The sequence below is a fragment of the Anser brachyrhynchus genome (genome assembly GCF_964034855.1).
Source record: "Anser brachyrhynchus genome assembly, chromosome: 4".
In the NCBI taxonomy this organism is placed as follows: domain Eukaryota; kingdom Metazoa; phylum Chordata; class Aves; order Anseriformes; family Anatidae; genus Anser; species Anser brachyrhynchus.
The window spans coordinates 13391978-13418071 of NC_137698.1; the positions used below are offsets into that span (position 1 = coordinate 13391978).

At 42.5% G+C, this 26094-nt stretch overlaps 2 protein-coding genes across 29 annotated transcripts in view; one reads left to right on the forward strand and one right to left on the reverse strand.

Moving 5' to 3' along the window:
* LOC308195067 (uncharacterized protein) overlaps positions 1 to 26094 on the reverse strand; it is a 1623621-nt gene that overhangs the window by 974973 nt on the left and 622554 nt on the right. The window lies entirely within an intron of this gene.
* Positions 1 to 26094, forward strand: part of ADGRL3 (adhesion G protein-coupled receptor L3) — a 535523-nt gene that overhangs the window by 360439 nt on the left and 148990 nt on the right. For 23 of the 28 annotated variants that reach the window (XM_080591834.1, XM_080591831.1, XM_080591832.1 and 20 more), the window contains one exon: positions 25759 to 25839. The exons of the other annotated variants lie outside the window; for them this stretch is intronic. In XM_080591834.1, coding sequence (XP_080447960.1) covers positions 25759 to 25839 — 81 coding nt within the window. The remainder of the gene's footprint in view (positions 1 to 25758; positions 25840 to 26094) is intronic. 28 annotated transcript variants of the gene reach the window in all.

Below are 26094 nucleotides of genomic sequence, written 5' to 3' on the forward strand. Positions count from 1 at the left end.
TCTCAGAGGGAAGAAAGACATTAAACGTGTGTGAAGGATAGTGGCTTTTCCATTTCTGCAGCAAGCTGCTTGACTTTAGGCACCAGCCTGGAGTTGTGATTAATTGTCGTTTCATTACGTTCGAGACCACTAGGTTGTTGCACTACCATCCAGCACAGCTTATCGGCCTGATGCAAATGCTCTGCACCAAACCCAGCTATCTCAGGGGCAGGACTGAGCAGTTTGAGCGGTTTGCCAGCAGCAGGGGAAGAGGCGACACACAGCAAACACCCGAGACAGCCTTTTGCAGGAGGAAAGGATTGCATCAAGTACTAAAGTGTTGCATTTTCACATGCAGTTTTTATTGACATGCAGCATTTAGCCCTTGGCCAGCAGGTTTCTCTGGTTTGGCTGCAAGGAACGAGGTCTGCATGGGGCTGGGGGTTCAGCCCAGTGAGGGACTCCACAATATTCCATTTTTGAGCTGTCACATTTACCAGATCCTCTCCTCTCACCCTAGAAGAGGAGTATAACCTGCCAGGCTTCTTCTCAATGCATTGCCCTCTCGATTTAGATTATAATTCTGCACCTAATTCCTCGTGGCTCACCCCATAGGGTGCAAACACCCTGTGCTCCCTGCAGCTCTGCTCTGGTGTGACTGCAGAGCTACTCGCTTGGCTCAGGACATGGGGACAAGGCTGCCTTCTTCGTGTGCCAGCTTGTTTGTTTTTTTTTTTTTTTGCTACTGTATTTTTTCAATGAGCAGCCTTTTTCCTGCTCCCCACTGAAAATACCTCCACCATGGCTCTCCTCGCTTGTCTACCACTGATTGTGTTTGTTCTGGAAATGAATACTGTAATATTTTTAGCACCACTTATTAAGACTCGTCTCCTGAAGCCTTGTGCAGCGTTGCTAATTAACTTCTTCAGTGCCGCCAGCACTCCGCAGTGCTGCCATGCCAGGTTTTCTTTCCTCTTTTTAGGCCAAAAAAAGCAGATGCAGATGCCCTGATGCTTTCTGCTTTAGAATCAAAGCAAGCAGAGGACGCAATGGATGCTTTTCAGGATGCTGGCCTTGATACTCAGGTTAAAGAGGAGTAAAAAAGGTCTTTAGGAGTAAGCTACAAAATTAGTGAACCTTTGAAGGAGGCTTTACAGAGCCTTCCCTTGACTCGAGGAAGCTGTGCCCTTAGCATCTCCACATCCTTCAGATGTAGCAGCAAGTAAACTTTCCAGACACCTAAGGTATAACTGCAGGGATGAAAAGCACCCAAAGGATATATGAGGAGTGCAAAGGTCAGCCTAATACTCAGAAATCCACCTGAACTCTCATGGTAGGGTTGGATTGATGGGTTGATTATAGGAAAATTATTGAATTTACATTGAACATGCAAAAAGAGTTTTGGTAGTTGGTCTGTAGATCTTCACATTTCTGGAGAAGTGGGACCAGCCATGAAGGGCTGTGAAATGCTAGTAAGTGATGCTGTCAACAACCTGACATGGGAAGACGACTGGCAAAGCCTAGAAAAAAATAAATTAAAAAAAAAGGACACTTTGAAGCATATCTTCCTGAAGTGCATTTTGGCATAGTGACTATGTTAAATCAAGAGAATTGGTAATGAAGAAAGCAAGAATAAAACAGTGTTCATTTGTTTGCGGTAAGCAGTCTTCCAAGCATGTACAGGCAAAGGTTAATACAACAAAAAAGTTTCTGGAACAAAATCCCTAAGTTCCTGGTGAGCCATTCTTTAGATAAATCCTCCAAAGTTGGTGGGAGTCTGGACCTGGACTTCAGGAACGAGTCCTGGAAGGAATGGGCACTTTGACTTCCTAATTCATGTCTAAATCATCAGAAGAGGACAATATAAATTGTAAGCTGAAACAAATAGTGACTGCCCATGTGAAACTGAGTCACAGTATCTGCCCTGCATTTTTGTTCTGAAAAGGCTTTTTTCAAGGGTGTGCTTATGATTGGGGGGCAAAGCAGATGATGAAGGCTTAGCTGAAAGAGATGCATCCATTAAAACAACACAGTGATTGTTCTCTGCAACAGGATTTCTTCACTGTAATAGGATTTTTCCTTGATTAAAATGCGCTGAGAGGAAACAGGACTTAAGGTACATTCAGTGAAACATAAAAGACAATTTAAAAGGACTGGCACTGAATAAGCAAATGTTTCATGTTACATACCTACTCAGGTCTGTGTCCTCACAAAGTACCAGGTGCTTCAGGCTCAAAAGGGCTGGGGGAGAGGGAAGCAACGAAATATCAGAGCTGAAAACTAGAGGAATTTTTACATTGGCCATTACAGAAGATGGGAATATCAGCTGCCTTTATACCAGTCTGTGCAGAACTACTGGGGTGCCATTCATGGTTGTCTCAAATAGCTGGAATAAATTGGCACAGCCACTTGGGAGATCAGGCAGCAGACAGCTCTGCATTGCTTTTGCATCTGCTGGTGCTTAAGATGGACACGGGGAAAGGGCCAGGGGAGGGTTTTGTTGTGTGCTGCAAATGGAGAGAAAAAGTAAAGGCAACAAGTAGAGATGTGCCAGCAAAGATGAAGAGTTCCTTAGTCAGTTGGTAGCATATTTCCAACACACCATGTGAAGAAGAACTTTTGTGAGCCTCCATGTATTGGCCTTAAATTCAGTTGTCCCCCTAACTGCATTAATTTATTTCCTCTGTCTAAAGCATGCATGAAGGATGCTGAGGCTTGCCAGGGTTGGTCAGCCTGAACTCACGTGGTGTTTTGTGCTCTTGTACTGCTGAATTAAGCAAATGACTGGTAACAGTTCCGTGAGTGCTGAGGCTACAGGAGGGAAGGCAGAATGAAGAAGAAAAAGAATGATTTTTTTTATTTATTTATTGAGGGAGAAGTAATAAAATTTCTTTGCTTGACTGGAGCTTGGGTACATATAGGTGGGAACCTCAGTAAGAGCAATGAATATTTTTGACCCTCTCCACCTAAGCTCTTGTTTTTCTTACTGGGCAGTGTCTGCCAAGTATTCTGTTGGTCCAGTGTTGATTATGTTACTAGGAATACCCTTAGAGCACCTGGAACTGCTTTTATTGGTAAAAGTATCATTCTCTTCACCACGGCAATGATCAGGGCAAGTGAGGAACGCCAGCCAAACAAGCCAAGGTGGAAAGCACTCAGGAAAGTTTCTGATGCATTCACTACATACAAGTTAGAGATTCATTCAGTGTTGGGCTGGGAGAGGGTCCTCTGCCTGGTGCCTTCCTTGTAAATACAAGCTCTCCTTGCAGATAAACAACAAAAGCCTCCTTCTGAGCTTGGTGGGAACTATGCGAAGCTTTTGGGTAGCCGAAAAGTGTATGGTGAGAGCATGGCGTGTTGTGTAAGGCCACTGCAATGTGTTCTTTTCGTATAAATGAGTTTAAATTGACTCTGGTATGAAGAGTAGAACAGAGAATTAAATTAGATTAATAGATTTTTTAAGACCAGAAGGGACCATTAGCTCATTTAGTCTGACCTCTGTAATGCATTCGATTGGATTTCATCTGCTTCCTTTTGGAGTGAGCCTAATGACTTGACTTTAACTAAAGTGTGTCTTCCAGAAAGGGCACCCAGGCTCCAAGAGACAATCAGTGTGGCACTTCGAGTGGTGCATTTCTTGTGAGGGTATTCTCTCCCATGCTACAGAAGTAAAATAATACTTGTATTAGAAATGTTTGGTTGTACTGCCCAGCCATTGAATCCAATTGTACCTTTTTGCATTATGTGTAAAAGTCACAGAAGTGCTGCTTGAATTACACACTTCGCACCTTACTCACCCAGTGCTCAGGAGGTTGCCTTCTGCAGGAGTCACTGGTAGCTCTGAGATTATGTTTTTTTAAAGGTGTTAGAAATTTCTTATGTTGAGTTGGAAATTCCTGAATAGACTGAGAAAAGTAATTCACTAGCAGTGGCAAAGTAGCTTGCTGGGCACTGAAAACAAGAAAGGAGCCTTCTACTTTTGGATTTGTTCTTTATGATGAGCGTCGCTAAATGCTTCTGTAAACTCTGTTTTTTAATTAGAAGAAATTACCAGTCTGCAGTGCTTGCATACTGCTCTCTTAATGCCACTTCCATTTTTATTTGAACCAGTGTGGTAGGGAGTGACATTTAAACCTCAGAGTTTGTCATCAAGTTCTAATTTTCTCGTTGATGAGAACATCTGTCCATTGGAAAGGGCAAAAACTCGTTCCAGCAGTTTTTCCATAAGGTATTGGAAGATTTAGTTCCAAATGGGTTTTCTGATTGTTGCTTCAGGTTTATTGCCTTTTGTTTTCCCCACTTATTTTGTTTAAAGGAGCCTGTATTTATACTGAGTAAAAGACAGGCAAGGAAGTGAACCACAGAGGATAGAAGAAGCACTTTGGGAAATGGCCATTAAATTATATCACGGGCAGAGTCACACTGGGTTTTTCATGTCAACATGTATTAGCATTTTCTGGTGGAAAGAGGTTGCCATTTCCTTAATATGAAATCGTGAATTGGCTGCACTAAAAAATGTCTCACTTGTTATACTGTGATATTACTATATAAATAATGTATTTTTTCATTCTAACACCATATTTTGTGATATTCTGGGTAAGCTTCACCTTTGGGCATTTCTTTATGGTTATTGACCACCAGAAACCTACGGTAGCTGAGAGAGGCTTCATCTAGGCTTGTGGTTTCATTACGTTAAGCACTGTGAAAACTGGTGTGTTACCCCCTCTTTCTCACTTTTCTGTTGGAAAGAAGAAACATTAAAATGACCATTTATCAAGGAGTGCTACGCAAGTCCTCTCTTCCCTTAACAACGAAATTTGGGACCACAGTGCTCTTGTGCACATTTGAATGCCATCACCCCAATGCATTTGGCAGCAGATGCATCAACTGTGGCCAAATATATATCCAAACGAGCCAAAATGACCCTTAAATGGCTTGGGGACTAGCTGGTGCACAAGGTGGTGCCTTGTATTTGGATGTGGAAGGCAGTAAGCATATGCTCCGTTGCATTGCCCAACCATGGTCTTAAGCACGGCAATGAATTTGCTCCCCCTTGTTACTTCCAGACTTGGGGGGGAGGATTTGGGGAATAGTTTCTCTCTACAGTTAGTTGACATTTATCAATGACAAATGTATTTGCTTTAGAGAGTAGATCTAGATCTGTAAAAAATGGTGACAGTTTAGTTACAGAGACATTACTGTCCTCTCCATGCTCTAATTTGAAAGCTGATTTTAATTTGCAAAAGGAATACCTGTTAAAAAATGCAGCATGCATTTCTTTAATCCATCTCCCCTGGAAGTCTTGTGGATGCTGAAACAGCAAACCTGGGTTTGTGCATACCGGGGGTTCACCCGAAACTTCCTGACTCGTGTTTAAACGTAAGTCTTGCTGCTGTGCATGGGTTGCAGAGACCTGGTTGGCATCGTGGTGCTGCTGGAGGAGCTTAGAGGAGTTTGTTGCTTCTTCTCTTGGAGGTGAAGAGCTTTTGAGGGAGCAGATGCACTGGTTGATTTGTATGGTTATCTACTACCGTGTAGCTTGGGACCAGCCAAGGATGCCAACGTGGCATCTCTGTGGGTGAATCTTACTGCAGAGGTTGTCTGTTAGCTCTGGCAGGTCGTGCCAAAAGTGGCTGCAGCTGTTGGGATCAAGCAGAGAGCCAGGGAAAATGCAAGGCTTGCGTCTGGCAATGGGTGAGCTCTTTAATCAGAAGTATTCATGCCTGAGATGGGCCTGAAACTAGAAAAAATGAGAGGTTGTCAAGTTTCATGAAATTTCTTAACATGTGTGGCAAAGCCTCTGACCTATCATTGGGGGTAGCACTTCCCGTAGCTGGTGTGACTAACTGAAGAGACATCTCTGAGCCCTTCGGTAAAAGTATGTTTGTATGTATGCATTTATTTACCTAGAAACTGTGTGAAAGTCCCCTAAAAATTTCTCTATGGGATGCTGATGTAACCTTGTCCCCAAAGTATCCTAATAAACCTAAGCTGTTGTTGATTCTAGAAATGTGTTTTACCTATTCTAGGCTTGGCTACATGTCACTCTTCTCCTACAACAGATTGATGATTGATTTTTTTTTTTTTAAATTGCATATTTAACAATAAAAATGAGTGATGTTCTATTCCTAACTGAGTCTCCAAGGAATGCAACTGTTTCTCATTATAAAGGGGAAAAAAAAGTAATTAAATTTTAATTATTTTTCCCTTTTGCCCAAATATCTTCACACAGTGCAAATTAAATAAAATTATTTAACCATGACAAGCACTTCTGCCAATTAATCCCTGAGAAGTGAAGCTGGAAAATGTGTGCCACACACATGCAGGCAGTCACACGCGGATGCCTGGAAAAAAAAAGAAACCCAAAGGAGTCTGAGAGAAGCACGAGTTAAACAGCCCAGTGGAGCCATGAATGGTAGTTTAAGCGATAGTGACGTCCAGCCACGAGCTGGCCTGAGCTCTGTGCAGCTTCCCTTCTGATGCTCTGAAGAATCCTTTTCCATTCTGGCTTAATAGCTACAGATTAATTGAAGTTCAAGAACTCGGTATTTCTAGTAGCCTTTATACTGAAATTTAAGATGGGTAATTTAACTTTGAATTGATTTTTTTTCTTCAATTTGAGCTTTTAGTATGTGCATATTTTTATCTCATCTGCACTTGGGTTTCCTGAATTACAGGCAAGATTACCAAGAGATATTCATTAGACAAATGTGTTTATTAACAACATAAAGATTGTTCTACTGAATGCCTGAAAAAATAGATCCAGTTATTAGAAAAGAAAAATCTTCAGGCAATTTCAAAGCATTAAGGAAAAAAATCATCTTGTCTTTACAGACTTTTATGTACCTGGATTTGTAGTCTACTGAAATACACTGCTTTTTTTTTTTTTTATGAGCAGTGCTTCAAGGTCAAAGTTAGCCCCGTTTCTAAATTTCAGGAGACGAAGAACCTGACTTGAAGTCTTCTCTAGAAAGGCTTTGTGTTGCTTCAGCAGGACAGTTCTTTTGGACAGGCATCTGGAGGGCCCTTTTACTTGCCTGGTAAAAGCCATCCCCGCATCTCTGAGATGTTTATTGAGGCCTGTTTGGTATTCAGGCTTCATCTCTCGGCAGCTGAAATCAGACACTGAGCATAGACTAGTCTGCAGCTAATGCTGCTGGAGGAAGTACTGTCAACAATAAGTTGTACACATTTGAGATACGTCTGTACGCGTGTATATATAGAAATAGATAATTGCACATTAATTAGATAGATTTGGAAAAATAGGGTTTGCAAGTTGACTCGGTTGCCAAGGTGATTTAACTAAATATACATTTATTCTCATGGAAGACAGGGACACACTTGGTAGCTTTACAGACAGGAGGTTTTTTTGGTGGTGGTGGTGGATTTTTTTTATGTTTAATTTTTTTTTCTCCTTGGATGAAGCTGCCCTAAGCAATGCACATGTTCTGATAGATAAAAGCATTTGGTAGGATTCCCTGACTTTAGTCAGACATCAAGATGCCATGCAGGCCTAATTAATTTGTTTGATTCCCCATGGTACTCCAAATACTGTATAGGGAACTGATACATTTCCGTCACTTCACCTAGTTTCCTGCCTGCAGGATCCTCTGGGTGAGACTAGCATGAAGTAGGACTGTAGCAAAGTAATGACAGTCATGGGCTCTGTTGGATAATATCGGATGGCCAACAGTAAGATTAAATGCTCTGGCAAAAGGCCTACCCCAAACTAAAGCGACGCAGCAAGACTTGGGACAGCAGCTGTGAGGGAATGGGCAGATTTTCATAATCTGGACATCTTCCTACAGTTTGTAGTGAAGCAACGACTTCAGTCCAAACTCTGACACCGTAATGTTCTCTTGACTTGTTAAGCAGAGGTTCCTGAGTTGACCTCCGATGCTCCCAAGTATAGGCACGGCTGTGAAGAGGAGAGATCGTCAGCCTGATGGAAATTCAGAGGCAGAATTTCACAGGCAGGAAAAGAGTCATCCAGGTGGCAAATGGGGACAGTTGAGACACCGCTGCTTTCAGCATCCTCCTCCATTACGGTTAAAGGCTTTTTATGCCACCCTGGGGCTTAAAAGTAAAAAAAATATACATTTAGACCACAGAACAGCAATGGACTGTCATTAGAACATTTTTTTTTTTATGTTGGAAAATGTCCCATTGATATAAAACCAAAATATTTTGCAGGCAGGCACTCGTCCTTTTTTGGCAGGAAAGTATCAGAACAAGTAACTTGGATGCTACCGTTGCCTTCAGCAACGCTAATTATTCTTTTTTTATTATTTGAATTTTATGTTTAACATGGAACATTTTAATATTACCCGAGGGGGAAAAAAAACAGTTCTATGAAACTGAAAGGTTTGGTCACCTCTGAGTCAGTGTTCTTTGAAAGCCACAGTCCTTAAGGACTTTTAGCTTTGTGTTCAAGGCCATAGCAAAAATAGGTCCTCACACGTCAGAATTTCCTTCAGAAGGCAGGTTTTTCTGACCAGCACTGGTTTGGCTCCTCAGTCCTGCCAGAGCAATGTAAAGCACTTGTACTTGTGATTGATTTGAGCCCTACACCCTGGACCAAGGTGCATTTTTAGACCAAGCAGAGAAACCATGTGTTTTAACTACCTAGAGAGGATCTTACAAGGAGTATTTCCTGACCTTTCTAGCTGGCACTATAGCTATTTTGTGACTCTTTCATACTCTGCCTTTTTCTGTAGCTTGTAGCTTTTCTATGCAGGTGGCAAACATCAGAAAATCTCAGCAGTCCTTGCTGGACTGACCAGGGAGAGTTGAAGTTTGTTGATCACCGAGTAAGAAGATCAGTCATGTGTCCTGTATTTTGCTTTGGGGCAAAAGGAGCGAGCACGCCAAGTGAATTACTGGATGATTTATTTATTTGCAATTCTGCAATGGAATCTTTTATCTTCATAAATCTCGTGTTAGGAAGATATAGCTATGCCTGCTGGTGACATATTTGTCTATATAAAAATCAACACATGAAGTCTGCACAGGGAGCAAACCTTCGTGTTCCACCCCAGCTGCATTTGGTATCTCAAGTTAGCCAGCACTGTCCAGTGTTTAATTACATACTAAGACAAATCTGCATATTTCCTCTGTGTTGCTAGATGCAAAGGCTGAGATTCAGCTTCAGGCTTGTACAGTGGGGTTGGCATTTAGCAGGGGATGCTGCGTGTGCCAGGGTTTGTGATGGTTGGGTGCCTCGCACTAACAACGAGCCAGCAAGGGGAGCTGAAATGTGCATAATGTGGCTGAAAATGCACAATGCCAGGAGTGGAGGCCTGAGAGAGAGGTGGCCAGCAGAGCTAACTGTGAATACGGCCCTTTTTATTTTGTAGTTGTTTCACTGACGTGAAGGGTGCACAGTCCTTTCCTAGTAGCACAGGCTTACTCTTCGTCTTGACATCATAGGGCCCTCTTTCAAGCACAGCATCTCCTGAATGCTTGGATGCTCATTGAAATTCCAGCTAAGTCATATTTTGCATCCTCAGATGGTCATGATATTTTCTCATTTCATTGCACTCCATGCTAAGCTTATCATGTACTCCTTTCTGTCCACGTTAGTGCTGTATTGATAGTATTTTAACTTGAATTCTGGACCTTTGGTCTGAAATTGGGAGACATGGACCAGATCAAAAAGGGTTTGCTGACATCAAAGCGTGCCTACACAATCTCTACCTGACAGCAGCCTATCCTTGGGTGGTACATACCAATCAGTTCTGACGTTTTCAATGGCTTCATTTGTCTATGACAGTTTTCTTAGCTGAAGTTTGAGTAGTAGGACCGCTGACCTCAGATGACCCTCATTTCTTCATGCTGGAGACCTTCTACTCAATGGGAGGTCATTGTAGATGAGATTGATGAAATTTTAGTAGATAATCATTAACTTTTGGGGATTATGATAAAATTGCTGTTTTCCTTGTCCTCTGCATGGTGAAAATGTAAGATGCATCAGTTTGTTGAGTGGTGCCAAACTTCATGAACAGGATTGAAGATCCTTACCAGCTTCAGAGTGTAATGCCAGGTATCTGCTCCTCTCCTGATCTCTTCCTTTTTCCCAGCTGCCTCTTCTAAAGAAGCCTACTGACAAACGAGGCAGGTCAGCACGGATGAGGATTGTTGCTGGCAGCCAGTCCCTGCGTTGCAAGCCCGTGTTGTATCAGAAACCACTGTAAAAGTGTCAATTTTTCCTTTCCTGCACAATGGCTTCTTCCCAGCTGAATGCAGTTCATTACTGTTTATATCACTGGTCTTGTCCCAGACTGGAGAGGCTAGGTCCAGAGCTCGTGTGCAAGGGTCTAGCCCTGCTGAAGACAATGCAGCTGGTTGCACCACCTGAAGATTTGTCCATTTGTCTTGAAAATGGCTTACCATCTCTGCAACCCCAGGGCATGTTGCTCCTTGCTTTCATAATTGCCAGTTTAATCAAAACCTGTCATGCTGTTTCAAATATGATTTCTCCCACCGAACAATTCAGGCCGTCTCACTGTTTTTGGTGCGTGTGTCTGGTATAGGCCTTGAATAGCTAAAATGTATGGCTGTAATTCACGGTGCCATGAATTTCAGCAGACCTGAGCTGCCCAGACACTTTGGCTGTTTAGAGATGTTCCAGTTCCCAACTCATCATCTCCTTGTGGGGGAGACAATATTCCCAGTGGAGCTGGTAGGACATTTTGATCTCTGAAGTTAAATTCAAGGACTGTCAGTTCTAGTGACAGCATTGTTGAGCTCAGTGATGATTTTTTTTTTGAGACCCTCAGCATCTGTGATCATGGTATTTTCAGTTTTGTTTAAAAATACAAAAGTCTTCTTGCATTTCTAAGCGGAAAAAATGCTTTAAAATACAGTTCACGAAGATCTGGGACATAGTAAAGAAAAGCCTAGATACATAATAATTCTTATTTCTTGTGAGTTTTATTTGCATTTTGCTTAAAAGTCCTAGGATATAATCTTAGAATAATTTTAGAATTTAGGGGGTGGCTCTTCAGACTTTTATATCAGAGGTTAACAGTGAAATGTCTTACGAGCACCAGCTTTTGAGCAATGTCATTTCAAGCTCCTGACAAACCTAGGCATTAGGCTTTTTTTTTCTTTTTTCTTTTCTTTTTTTTTTCTTTTTTCTGTTTGTCCTGGGAGCTCTAAGCTTGTTCCAGTCATTTGTAACCTTTGCAGTCAGCATGACTGAAGTACCCAGGGAAAACCTGCTTCCCTGCTCATCCAGCTCATAAGGCAGAAGATATAGGTATCTACCCTCAATAGCGCAGGTATTTTTTTCCCCTCTACTTTGTCTTGTGATTGCACCTTTCTCCTGATCTCATCCCTTAATAAAATCTCCTAGTATTTTAAACCTCTGCTTGTCCTAAGCAAAAAGCCACCTTTGCATCAAGTAATGGACACTTTGCAATCCGGCCTCTCATCTACGTGAAACTAATTGGAGATTTTTGGCTGGCTTCTTGAGAATTAAAAGCTCCATGATTGTAGTGATATGGGATTGAATGCCAGGATCTCCAACCTTCAGTGAAGGCAAGCAAGTCTTGTGCTGTTCGTAGATGTGTCAGGCGTTTCTTTGGTTTGTTTAGGGATTTTTTTCCCACTATTTCCTGCCCATTTTTGCCTCTGTTTGAATGTCCTGGAAATAACAACAGCGTGATTCCTTGAATCCAGTAACTTGAGAAGAAAAACCCTAAGTCATCCCTGGAGGGAAGGACAATGGAAGATTGAGCTCCCACCCAAAGAAATCTCCTGTGAGAAGGAGCTTTATGTGTACATTATGTACACATAATTCTTGCTCTAGTAGCCACTGAGTGAGCCATTTAGCCACTGCTACTTAAAACTGAATCTATCGTGACTATCAGAGCTGGAGTGGCCAGTATTATTGAGAGTGGGTCTTCAAGAAGCCAACCCAGAAATCATTCCTCCTTTTGAGTGGCATCAAAGCCACTAAATGCAATTAGTATAACCCCAAATGCTGAGATGCAAAACAATGATTAAACACAGTTGTTTTGTCCTTTCCCTGATCCAGGGAAGACAAGCGTTTATCCATCCTTGGTTACTCAGCAATGAGGTAGTCATTACCATTGTTCAGTGTGAAGCTAATTCTTTAAAAGTTTTTATTCCCATGTCATTGGGACAGCTATTCAGAAATACTGGCATTTCTTCTTTGCTCAGGTCATGAGAGGGTGAAGAAAGAGCTTCATGTCACTGACAGCTGCCAGTTTGGCCAGGGAATTGAAGCTTGCATTTGTCAGTCCTTTGATCAAAAGACTGTTTAAGACCCAAATGCAAGGTCAAAGGTTAGCCTGTTAGAGGAAATTTAGCTTGAGATAGTGGTCAGGACCAGCATATGGACATGTAAATCTATATATTCATTAAAGCAACCAAGGGGTTGTACCCCTAAAATAATTTAAAAGTATATATCATTTTTTCTCGCTGTTGGGTGATGTTTCAGAGGTGAGGGAGTATATGACTAAAGACAAATTGAACGTTGCCTGTTGCAAAGGTAAATATTCAGAACTAAAGCTCTCTATTATTTTTTAAGGAGCATCTTTCACTGCAAAGACTAGGAGCCTAAGGCAGAAGGAGCTGAAAGAGTTTTCATTTGGGCTGAAACTCACCATCTTTTGGGTGTACTCCTCAGACTCCATGACCTCATTTTCAATCATGCTGTATTTTTCCTGTAATCCTTCTTTGGGCCAGACAGGTGCATCAGAAACCGTGTAGCATGGCTCTTCCCGCTCTGTGTACACAGAGAGATCAATGGGTCAGGAAATTTGGCAGCCTCAAGACTCTTGTCCCAGTGCTAGTACCACAGAGCAGTGCCCTTGTAGATCCAGCTACTACCTGTGAAGAGGACAGACATCCAGCATAGCTCATACAGTGTGAAGGAAGCTTGGGCTGGAATTAGTATGTATTATTCAACAAGTACCAATCAAGATTGTTTTATTCTAGGAAATGTGCAGAATTGTAATCAAAACTGTCATCCAAAGGCCTTACAGTAACACTGTGGGAACTAAGAAAAGAATAATCTAAAGACCTGAATGAAATGAATTAGAGTTTACATTCAAAATACAGAATATCTACTCCTAATATATATATAAATAGATATGTATATTTTTGACCTTGTACGAAACATCTTGCTTGTAGAGTGATGTTTAATATATGGACCTATGCTCTGCACAGAGCTATATTGGTGGGTTTATGCACTTTGTGACCCATTGCAAACTCCTCAGTCCCTGGCCGTCTGGAAGGAAGTAAGTGCAGGATGGCAGGAACAGATGGTGAAACCTCCTGTGTCATTTCTGGCTTTGTGAAGCAATGGAAAGGGACGTAATGATGTTTATGGAGTCCATAGTGGGCTTCACCAAAATTGTTACACCACAGACTTTAGATTTCTTTGAATATATAAATCAGCAATTCTGCTGCACAGGTCTTTTAAAATAACTTCTAAAAATTATTTTTAAAATTGGTGACATTGAGCGTGGTTTCCTTTAGCTGAGTTGACAGCAGGTGAGGAAAGTGGGAAAAGAAATAAAAATCAACGTGCTTTGATAGTGGGCTAGAAAAACTGTGCAGAAGCTCCCAATGAGCAAGTTAGAAGTCAAATCGTAAAGCTCTGTTATATGCAAAGGTGAAAAGAGTGCAAAAAAGTGCAGCCCCAAGTTGTCTGTGCAAGATGCTTTCAGGCTGCTTGGCCCTGCTTCACCTTAGAGGACTAGAGATTTCCAGAGTTCCCAGTTGAGGCACTATAAAAAGATGCTCTTTTACTGACTGTGACAGCAGCATGCTTAATCTTTGCTATAAAGTGGTAAGAGTGCTCCCAGGATTTGACCATCAAAAATTGTATTCAAAATTGTCACTGATGTGGAAAGGTTACAGATATATTCACAGCTAGGGACAAGGCTTAAAAATGCTTAGATTTCATTTTCTTTGGGCTGAGGAAGGGGGAGATGATTCCTGATGATTACTGAAAAAACCTCAGTGAGGCTTTCTTTGGGCAGTTGCTCCAGCTGCTTGCATGTTATTGGCATTTGAGATAAACTCGGGCCTAAAAGCTCTGCTTCCTATGCTGTCACCGTGTACCTGCAAAATCTACCAACTCAGTCCTCATTGGTAGTCAGAAAGGTCGTACACAGCTGATATTTGCAAGTTAGAGAAGCCCTTGTATTCAGATCCTCTTTCTGTGTGTGACATCTCGACTGGGGAGCTGCAAATGATTTCTGAGACCTTCTTCTCCCTCTCGTGGGTTTGTCCAGCCACCTAGGTTAAAGAGCAGTACAGCAAAGGTAGGCGATCTCTTCTCTTCTTCCGCTTCTCTAAAATGGGACTGAAAACATTGCTTTTTTAGAAGGTTTTTGATTGAGAGAGAAAACATGAAAACAGAGAGGAAGTCTGTCAGAGTTGGATCAATTTGCCCAAACAGCTCAGTTTTTCAGCTGACAGCATTTTAGCACTCAGAGGGGAGTTGTCAAAATCTCTCTACAGGCAGCCGTGTCCTTCATGCTGAGACATACTTTATATTATCTCAAAAAGAGAAGAAAAGGAAGAGAAGAGAAGAGAAGAGAAGAGAAGAGAAGAGAAGAGAAGAGAAGAGAAGAGAAGAGAAGAGAAGAGAAGAGAAGAGAAGAGAAGAGAAGAGAAGAGAAGAGAAGAGAAGAGAAGAGAAGAGAAGAGAAGAGAAGAGAAGAGAAGAGAAGAGAAGAGAAGAGAGAAAAAAGAAAAAGGAAAGAGAAAATGAAAGAAAAGAAAGAAAAAAGAAAAAAAGGAAGGAAGGGGGTGAGGTGGCTTAGATTATTTTTTTTTTTAAATTCATGGAGAAAATATCCACCCTCCTTTCATTTCTTTACCAAATAACCTAGTATTGATCTCTCTTACTGTCTGATCACTTGCTTTAGGGTTAAGTATATCCTCTCTTGCAGGAACTCTGCACCTTAGCTTAGCTCAAGCTTGGCAATAAGCTGGCAACAGAGGCAGGCAGGCTGTGCTGCTCATCTCAAAGCTTCTGTAGTCAATCAAAAGAAGTGATTAATGAAGTTAGGGTGCACGGACCCCCTTGGAAAACAAATTACTCATCTTCTTGCACTTCCTTAATGATAGAAGTTGATAAAAATACCCGTGATGAGAAAGGCTCTTGTAACTCTTTATTGTCTGACAGTCCCATTTGGGCTGCAGTCACAATGCAGGACTAGTCACAGAAAGTGCATCTGAAAGCTGTGGAAGATAGGAGTTAATGTTTGTGGTGTGTGGTTTTGTGGCAGTGGAAGATGCAGGTCATTAAGCAAGGTGAGAGGTTGACATGTAAGGAACTGTGGAAGCAGGCCTGCGTGTTTTTGTATTGTTTCTTAGAGGCTGTAGTCGTGAGTTCCTGGAGGGAGACTTGTCTGATGTAGAAGGTGAGCAAAAGTAACGGCTCACCTACTCAGGAGGTGACAGAGGGAGAGAGGATCACAGCAGAGGTATAGGCAGTATCAGGGAGGTATGACATGGGGATGGAGACCGTGCTGGCTATGCAAAGACATACAGACTGGAAAATAAAAGCATATTGGAGTGGACATCTGCTACAGGCTGTCACAAATGGAAGAAAGCGAGAGTGACAAATTCTTGGACTGCATCTCACACTGTTTGAAACCACAAGACACTTCAATTACCATCTCTGTGCTGGTGAGTCACATATCTACCTGTCTGCTTCAAATGTGTCTCCTACCATGTAATCCGGCATCTCAGATGATTTCTCTGACAACCTCCCCTGGATGCTTTGCCGCTGAAATTTAAGCTCAACACAGCAAGAAGTGCTGCCTGATTTCTTCTCTTCCCCACTGCTCCCCTTCCTGCATTAACAACAGCTGCCCAACTAACTGAAAGACAGGGCTGTGTCCCGAGCTCAATATGCAAGGAGTGAGCGTGCTGTAATGCAGGTGTCTTTCAGTAGAACCTTTGACCTGGAGCTGTGAGATGTAGCTCTCTAAATTATCCTGGCAGGTGGATTGAAAGCTGTCTGAAAGGTGGCAAAGAAAAGATGCAACTGGTGGGACTCTCCTGGGGTGGGGAGAGAGCCTTGTGTGGGAACAGAGGGGCATCTAGACACAATGCTACTGCTGTTCCCAGCTGTGGTTTTATGTTACACCGAGACTGAGAGCTGTCCCCATCACCCCCCCAGCCTTGGCTCTTTCATGTTTTATCGGATCTGGTGCTGCTGCCGTGGCAGACTGAAATGGTGGTGCTCATTGATCCAGCTGAAAACCTGTAATTACTGTTTTTGGTGGGTCGTTTTCCATCAGATCAGCTCTAGCTTGCTCTCTGCTTGCATTAATTGCCAGATCTGTTGTGAGGGAGAGTGGAAATGCACGGCAGTGTCCTGAGAGAAAGGAGACCACTGTTAAATGGGTTAGCTATGATGTGAAGCTGCACCCTTGTTTAACAATGCCCAGCTCATGGAGGTGGGAAAGGGAAGAAATGTGAGCGTTATTGAGACCACAGCAACAAAGTGCAGGGCTAAAGAAATGCTGGTGGGGAAAAGCAACAAGAAACGGGAAAAAATAAGGCAGAAACAGGCAGGAAGGCAGCAGAATCCCTCCCCCAGGAAAGGGAAAACAAAGATGTAATCTTGACAGCACGATCTGTAGATTGGTGTCTTGGAGGAAGCAGTGGGCAGCCTCGAGGAGATACCTTTCAAAACAACATAAGGAACTATTTTGCCTCTGCAGAAAATGGACTGGATGGCTTTGGCTGGGTTTCCCCTCTTCCAAACTTCTCTGTCCCAAGTCTTTTCAGTCCCATCTGAGGCAGAATTTGCTGGTCTTGGTCCACAGCCCATTAAGGCAGTTGAAAACTTCCTGTTTGACTTTTGGGAAAAGAGAGGAGTTTCGGACAGCAAGAGCTGGCACAGTGCTCTTCATATCAGATTAAATCTTTGAGAGGTGGCCAAGAAAACCTCCTGGGGCTTAGCTGTGTTTGCCACTGCTAAAGCCGCTCTGGACAGTTCTTGCTTATGGATATTCATTGTCTCCTCCAGGGCTCTGAGCACTGCATTGCTCCAAATCCCTCAGTCTCGTCTGCACTCCCCCCTGCCCAGTTTCCAGTGCAGGTGACTGGTAAATCATATTTCATAGCACGATGAACACGTCTGGGAGGAGAAGGATAATATGATGTGTCATCTTTCTTTCAGCCTGCTGGGCAAGCTTTTGGGGAGCACGTCTTAGAAAATGCACAGCCCTGCAGGTCAGCTCCCTGCCTCAAGCTCTGGGGAAAGCCAGACCTGGAGAGGGCCTTTCTCCACGTTCTTCAGTATGTGGGGAAGACAGGAGGTATTTAACATTATTCAATTATAATACGTGAAATATTTCCTGACTTTTTTTCCTCTTGCTCCGTCGCATACCAGGCTCTTATATTGCAGAGTAAATTCTGGGACGTTTGCTGGAGTCTGCAGAGCACCCCTGGAATCTAGGCCCTGCTAAAGCCAATGTTTTAAGTCTTTAACTGAGGGGTGAGGTTCATCTAAACACAGAACACAAATTGCAATGTTTGCACAGCATAGGGAAGAATCTCAGTACAACTTGAAGAAGCTTCCTTACCTCTGACTTCAGATGGGGCTTGAGTTTCTGAGTCCCAAAAGCTCATTTGAAAGTATGCAGCTGCCACTCGTGAAAAGTCTCCAGTTGCTTCAGCTGCTGTAACAGTCAGTCTTTAATCCATTCCTCTGGCATTATTCTTGTCTTTATCTTTGTATATAGTTCAAATCTGAGTTGCAAAGCATTCCTAGAAATTCAGCTAGCATAGATCCTCCTGTGTAATGGCTGTCAAAAGAGGGACAGTTTGGTCATCAAAAAATGCCATTTTGATTTCCTTTCCCCCATGGTTAAGGGTGTTGTTTATTGTGACAGATTCAAAACAAGAATAGTACGTTCTTGGAGAAGATTAGCCCATTTTACCATGCTTTCCACTCACACAAATACGTTGTCAGGCACTGTTCATGGATTTGCATTTACTTTAAAACATGAGATGCGTGTAGGACAGGGACTTAGCCAAACATCTTCCCAACTCACCCCTCTCCCTGCCTCTTTTATCAAGGTTTCTTCCTTAACTCCAAGGTGTTTTTTTTTGCATTTAACAGCCCTGTGGCTGTGCTTGCAGGTTTCTCTTGTTGGTATTGGGGAACTCAGCCACAGCTTCCTACAGGGAGATGAGAACCGACCTTCTCCTCTTCTGCAGACTGATTCCTCATGGGTTTTCCTGTAGACACCTGTCTTTGGAAGGCAGAGCAGTGAAATTCATGTATCAAAGCAGATTTCTGGTGAAAAAAACAAAGCAAAAGTAAAAAGTGCATTCCTGCATTCCCTACACTCTTGGAAGATAAGATACATAAGCACACAGCATTGGCATTTGTGAGAGCTGTTAAGTACATTTTGAGACAGTTTCAGAAGCAATGTATAACTAAACAATGGGTAGAGTTGCAATAACATAACTTCGCTTCGGTCAAGAATAGAATGGGAGGAGAAACATTTTCTTGTTATGCAGACTGTGTGCAGAACCACTCTCCTTCGCGTGATTTGTAGGCTGTCTGTAAATGCCCATTGAGGCTTTTGAGGTTTTGGTAACTTCCAATTGCCAAAAGCAGCTGTGACCAGGAAATCCTCCACACGCAGCTACCATGTGCCCAAACAGGCTGCCCACCCTACGACCATGGTGCCATGGAACCCATCCTCCTCGTTTCAGAGCTGCTCCTAGCAGTCCTGCCCTTCCCACAGACATTGCATCTGGACACAGCTTTGCTCACGGATACCATACTTTTCCCTTTGCAGTTGCTTTAAGCTTGCAATCATTCCTAGTATGAAATAAAAGAGGTAAAATGGCGAAAGAGCAGAGCTAATGTACTCAGAGAGCACCCTTTGGAAAAGAAGTTTTCTTGTATTTGGAAGTGTGCAAGACTTCGAGGGGAGGATGAAGAAATAATCCTGGGAGAGAGAGAAGAAGAGGGAGTAGATGAGTTACAACAACCTTAAGGATTTAAAAGGGCAATGAAAGATGAAAGAGAGATGTACAGATGAAAGAGAGAAACCCCATAAAAGTCCGTGAATAAATGAAGCGGTGGACAGAATCAGTGCTAACTCTGACATTTCTGAGGTAGGGAATGGCTTTATAAAAGCTTTATTTAAAAAGAAAGCTTTTAATGCAAAATGGAAAAGGGTGGGCAGTGAGGAAATGATGTTTTGCAAAGATAGTCATTGATGAAAGGCAGTAAAAAGGCTGCTGGGAGAAGCCTGAATATATGCAGAGTAACAGGTCTGAATGAAATTTGTTTAATGGCATGTCAGAAGAGTTTGTTAGCAAACCTACCAGCTCTTTAATTTCTCTTTCCATATGTTTTTATATATGCATACATATTATGCAGTTCAAAAAGACCCATGACTGGAGAAAAAATGACAAGAAAAATGTACTAATTTTGGAAATTAAAGAGGACGAGAGTGATGATCCTGGAAATTGCAATCCAACAAAGTGAATGTAGTCTTCATCTCGATAATAAATTAGATTTAAAAAAAAAAAATCCTGTTAACAGAGGATTACAGAAATGTGGTCAAAAAGTAATGTTGTTTTTTACAGATCAGATCAATCATACCAGACAAACTAGATTGCTTTTGAAAATGGAAATGTTCAACAGGAGGGGGAGAGGAGCAGGGGGGAAGGAGGGAGCTGTAGCATGTAAATTAAACTTTGTATGTAACAATTTTATTAAAATTGCTGGTATGTTTTCTGAGACTTTTTCTTAGAATATGTATATTAAGATTAAGTGGTGTGTGCCCATCCCATTATTATAAAAAAATTAGATGAAGAACTGAAATCAAAGTCTCAGGAATCAATGTGCAGTTTCACGGTTATTAACTTACTTGTTAGTGGATGGATAAACAGAATGAAGAGTTCAGTCCACAGAGGTGGCTGTATTCAGAGGTGCTGAAAGCAAGGGGCATAGGAGAGGCAGTGCAAGGGAGCAGTGAGTTGTGAGAGGTACAGGCACAACATTAAATGAAATACTCTGGGTGAAATGCTAGCTAGACTGTCTAAGAAGGATCTCAAGAACAGAAAGGAGTCAGTGGAAGGAGAAAAGATACCAAAAGAGGCTGGAAAATGGGTAGAAAAACAAGCAAGAGATACAGTCTGACATGACAGCAAAGAAATGTGTTGCAGTGATCTCGCCTGGTTGGGGACAGTAGAGATAACATTGAGATAACCAGGCACTGGAAACTTGGAATAGGGTCAGAAGGGAGTTCTGCACTGTTATGTGCTACAAATGGTAGGTATGTTTCCAAAAAGAACCAGGGAGAAGTGTTTTTAATAGATAAATGGATGACACTGCTGTATTGCTACTTTTTTTTTCTTAGTTCATGCATTTGCAGATTTTCTTTTGTAATTTTATCACAAAAATCTGTAGACTAAATTATTTAAGGCCAGATTTTTGAAGATGTGTCAATGTTTATTTTGTGTCTGTAAGCATTCAGATCCCTTAAAAAAAATCCCTCAAGCCATGCATGCTATTATGTTTCCCACAGTCCTCACAAAATACCATCTTTGTTCTTGTAAGTTACTGGCTTTTTAAGATGTGCTGCATCTCTCATGTATAAGACCTGAAAAGCCAGATGCTCCTTCTAATCCACAAACATCTCCTCTGTTTCCTTTTCCTGAGGGAGGCCATGTCACCAGGTGGACTTTCCAGGCCATGTCTATACTTCTGGAGCACAAGTCCTATGACGAGCGGCTGAGGGAGCTGGGGTTGTTTGGTCTGGAGAAGAGGAGGCTTAGGGGAGACCTCATTGCTCTCTACAGCTACATGAAAGGAAAGTGTGGGGAGCTGGGGGTCGGCCTCTTCTCACAGGTAACTAGTGATAGGACTAGAGGGAATGGCCTCAAGTTGCACCAGAGGAGGTTCAGGCTGGAAATGAGGAGACATTTCTTCTCAGAAAGAGCAGTCAGGCATTGGGATGGGTTGCCCAGGGAGGTGGTGGCGTCACTGTCCCTGGGGTTGTTCAAGGAAAGGCTGGACGTGGTGCTTAGGGACATGGTTTAGTGGGTGACAGTGGTGGTAGGGGGATGGTTGGACCAGATGATCTTGGAGGTCTTTTCCAAGCTTTTATGATTCTATGATTCTCTCCCAAAATCGCAGCTACCAAACATCCCGGTGCCACAGCATGTGCTTTTGGCCTGCCTGCTGTGGATGCTCCCTATCCTTGCTGAGGGAGGCAGTGTGGGTGGAAAGAAGGGAGGCAGGGCGTTTGTAGCTGCCTATGTCAAATTCGGTGTTTTCTCTGCCTTGGCTGAGGGTCTGTGCCGCAGTGGGAGGGAGCGGAGCCGGGGTTTGCTGGCTGACTTGACGTACGGGTGAGAGCATGAAGCTGCTGGCAAAGGTGTTTTTGATCTTTATGCAGCATTAGCCAGGCTTGAATCCTTACAGCATGATACACAGAAACAAAAACAAAAACAAAAAACAAAAAAAAAAACCAGACAGGGACTGAACCATTGTAGCACTCCAGCATTAGCCCTTGTTTTTAGCAGATTGTATGGCACAAGAGCCTCTCTACCCATCTCTTGCCACTCACAGGGGGGCCAAGACTGTCAGCCATCAGTGCCCGCCTGCCTGAAGAGGCCGCCGCCATGACGGTGGCTGGGCCTTGCGAGCAAGAGGAGTGAGGGAAACGGAGCCCGACTGAAGTGATTAGATACAAAATTGGCAACTTCATCACGCATTACTTTGATGATTACATTTGATTGCTGTTTACTTTTTTACCTGAGAGCCGGCTGCAGAAACACCAGATGGTTATAGTCAGAGTGGGATTTGGAGAGGGCCGTGCAAGCTGTTATAATACAAGGCATGCCCAACTTTCCATCAGAAACGGAGACATCTTGACCTTTGGTATTTTGTTAGAAACAGGCTTTTTTCTCCTTTTTTTTTTTTTAAATATTTTAAAAGTGGGTCACTTATTTAAAGAGGTGCAGTTATTTTTAGAGTGTTCTGTAAAATTTGGGGAGGGCCTGACGCTAGCCATTTCCTCTCCCATAGGGATGGGTACCTGAACAACAGCCCAGTGTTGGTTAGCATGTGGGCAGCTCTTCACGCTTTTGAAGACTCGATCAAATAGGTTTGTGGAGGTGGAGCAATAGATGTGCAGGTGTAAATCAAAGCTTGATATACTGAAAGATGGTTATGTGGGCAATGGAGGCCCACATCCCACCTCCTGGTGCTGCAAGGTTGGCAGCACAGACCAAACACATGCAAACACCGGAAGGACTAGGGGATTTGGAGAGGAAGATGTTGAGTGTTTCTGCACCCCCCCCCCTTTTTTTTAAAAAAAGATTTTCTCATTCCCCTTTCCAAGTGTTTGTGGTAGCTGGAACTGGAAAGGGGAGGTTGTCTGGGGTCACTCAGTCCTAAAGCTGAGGCTTGAAGTAAACACCTGAAACTGCTAAACTCATATGAAATGGACAGGGTTTGGCATCATTTGGCAAACCTGTCCTGTCAGTCTGTCTTGAGCTGCATCAGTGATATCAGCCTCAAAATCTTGCATGGTTTCACTGACAAAGCTGGGGTTTTTAATGGAGTCATTGGCAAAACTTTTAATACTGCTAAAGCCAGAAGAACCGTACTCCGATACTCAAGTTTGATTCCCTGACTCAGTTTCCTCTGTGTACTTGCACAGTGGTCCCATTGCTGGGACTTCCTCCAGTCTCCCTGCCTTGCCTCCCTTCCCTCAACCCACTCAGATGTAACTATTGCAAGTAATAGTGAAATCAAAGAAAAAATATGTTTCTGTTGATTAACAAGAAGGTTTGCAAAGGATATTGAACCTGAGCATATAATTGTGGCCATAGATAACAGTGGAGAGCTTTTTTTTTGCTCTTATGGAAAAGCTATAATGAGTCTGAAGAGAAACTAAGTTGGCATTCTTGCCCAGAAAATGAAGTACAGCAATTGTATGGATTGCTTTTTTATAGAGAGAGTATTAAAACCCAAAATTTGATTTATTAATATTGTGAGAAATATACAGTCTAACAGGAGTCAAGTTTGATATTTTTGGGATTAGAGTCTTTTCTATCAGCAGCAAGTAGATAAAAGCTTTCTGCAACTTGTTTCATTTATCACATGTAATCATTTGATGCTACCGCTTCCTCCATATTAGGTAAAAGCTTTTATAAAACATTCATAAACTTCCTTAGTTATTACTGAATCATAATGAGTGTCTAAACTTACAGATGTTCTGTAGTCTTTTATACTGCGTATGTATCTTTACTCCAGCCTAGCCCTCCAAACTTGCAGAATCATTCTTTTTTTCTGTTTTGGATCATTAGCAATGTGATAGAAATGTGCCCAAGGGGCAAAAAAGAGTACCAGTATCCTGGGCTGCATTAGGCAGAGCATTGCCTGCAGATTAAGGGTGATGATCCTGTTCCTCTGCTCAGTATTGGTGAGGCTACACCTGGGTGCTGAGTCTCTTTCTGGGCTTAGCAGCAGAAGAGAGACAGGGAGGAGCGGACGAGGGAACTGGAGTTGTTTAGTCTGGGAAAAGGAGGCTCGGGGGAGACCTCATTGCTCTCTGCAACTACCTGAAAGGAAGGTGTGGGGATCTGGGGGTCTAGTGATAGGACTAGAGGGAATGGCCTCAAGTTGCGCCAGAGGAGGTTCAGGTTGGAAATGAGGAGACATTTCTTCTCAGAAAGAGCAGTCAGGCATTGGGACAGGTTGCCCGGGGAGGTGGTGGAGTCACCATCCCTGGGGGTATTAAAGAAGTTGGACATGGTGCTTAGGGACATGGTTTAGTGGGTGATGTTGGTAGTAGGGTGATGGTTGGACCAGATGATCCTGGAGGTCTTTTCCAACCTTAATGATTCTATGAGTCCTGCAAAGGGCCACAGAGATGACTGAAGATCTGTGGGGAGAAGCTGAGAGAGCTGAAACTGCTCTGCCTGGAGAAGACATGGTCCAGGGGAATGTTATCAATGTACATAAGTACATGATGGGAGTGTGGTGATAGAGAATGAAGAATACAAGACCATATTCTCCTCAGAGGCATCCAGTGACAGGAGAAGAAGCAATGGGCACAAACTGAAATACAAGAAATTCCACTTAAACTTAAGAATAAGGGTTTTTTTTGTTTGTTTGTTTGTTTGTTTGTTTGTTTTTGTTCCTATTCAGGAGACTGAGCACTGGCCCAGGTTGCCCAGAGAGGTTGTATGGTCTCCCTTCTTTGGAGCTTTGGAGATCTTCAGACCTCAAATAGATGCTGTCCTGGGCAACCGGCTCTTCCTGCCCATGGGCTAGACTAGGCAATTTCCAGAAGTCCCTTCCAACCTCAGCTGTTTTGCATTTCAGTGGTATCTGTGATGCAGCAAATGGGGAGCCTGTCCCATAGTTACAAGGGCACCGATTCTGCTCATTGAGCAGCTTGGAGTGAGAGTAGACCATCTACCTATTTCCACTGCAGAACTGAGCAGCTATTAGATGATAACTTGCATTCAGTAATGACATCAAATGGATTTTTAACATGTAAACAAGAAGGGGAAACCAGAGTAACTCATTATTAGAATACGGGTTTGCCTGAAGCAGATTTCCCATGTTAAAGCACTTAAAAGCAAAGACAGAATTTATGATGTGTCAGTAGATTTTAAACCTGAATAGCGTCCAGTTGTTGTAATGGCTACTAATAATGCAAATTATCTAAGTCAGGCTCAGTGTAAAGCAGTAAGTATATCCCGTCCATTCAGACACACTTCTTTTTTTTCTCCCCTTTCCCATTAATATTTTATCCCCTTGAGGAGATGCTTTCAACATATTATGTACACCAGCATACTGTGCTCATGGTATTCCTGGATGTCATTACAAAGAAGCCTGAAGACTGTACCACTGCTCCACTGCCTGTGACGCTAGCTTGGAAATTGCTTGGAGCAACAACAGCAAGTGTCAACAGGGAGCCGTATTAATTATTTGGAATGTGCCTCATAAGAGGAATCAACTGCTTTTATTGCAGCACGAATATTACTTGAAACAGGAAGGTTACTCTAGCTGTTATCGTAATCTATGTGTCATTAACTTTCCGTGTTTAGAAAAAGAGATTAATAACCCTGTAAATTGTTACAGTAAATAGATGAATTATAACAACATGTTTTTATTATAAATAAAAGTTTCTTGATATAGTTACCTCCAAATTGCTGGAGACGAATTGAGTCTTTAGCAACTGGGAAACTGCACAGCAGCGTTGAGAACTGAAAAACTTCCATTCAGGTGAAAGCAATGCCAAGCTCCACAAACCCGTATCTGCAGGTGGGACAAACAGATGCAGTTATACTTCATGCCATACGTCCTTCACAAATGGTTGCGATACAGAAATATTTGCTTCCCTCTCAGCGTAAGATTAACAGATTGAATGGGCTTGAGTGAAATTGCTTGTCTTCTGTGGCATATGGCCTCTTAAGAGAACACCGTGCAAAATGTACATGGTAGTGGTAAAGCAGGTATAACTTCAGTTCCGAATAGCTACCCGTATCTGCAAGGAAAAAGCAAAAGAAATGGGAGTGTTTTCAACTTTCGATCACAAAAATGATCACTTTCCACAAAATGGAAGTTCATCTTTGTTTTGAATGTCAACGAATGTGAAAAACATGCATTTGAAAAAATACTTGCAAACCTATTCTGAGTCCCATGCCATAAAAATATTGTATGTTTAATTATAGCCCTGATAGATCTCTGCAGGAAACAGTGCCACTAAAACACTTATTTGTCCACAGGGCAGGCTCACCATGGGCAAGTTTCCTATATTGCCCCACCGATCCACCTCGATACTGATCTGGAGCGACCACCATCCAAGGGTGAGTCAGTGATGCAGTCTCCATGCACATGCATTGCAAAAGAGCCATAGACATGAGTGTATTTCATTCATTTCTTCATAGAGCCTCCACGGCAAAGTTACCATGCTCCATCCAAGGACACTCTCGGGAACAAATTAATTCCTCTGGGACAGTTGTATGAGAGAAGACCATGTCCCATGTGCCGCATTATGTAGCTTTAAATATGCCATCTGTTTCACAAGCCACGTTGCTGCCTCACTACTTTACTTCTGCAGG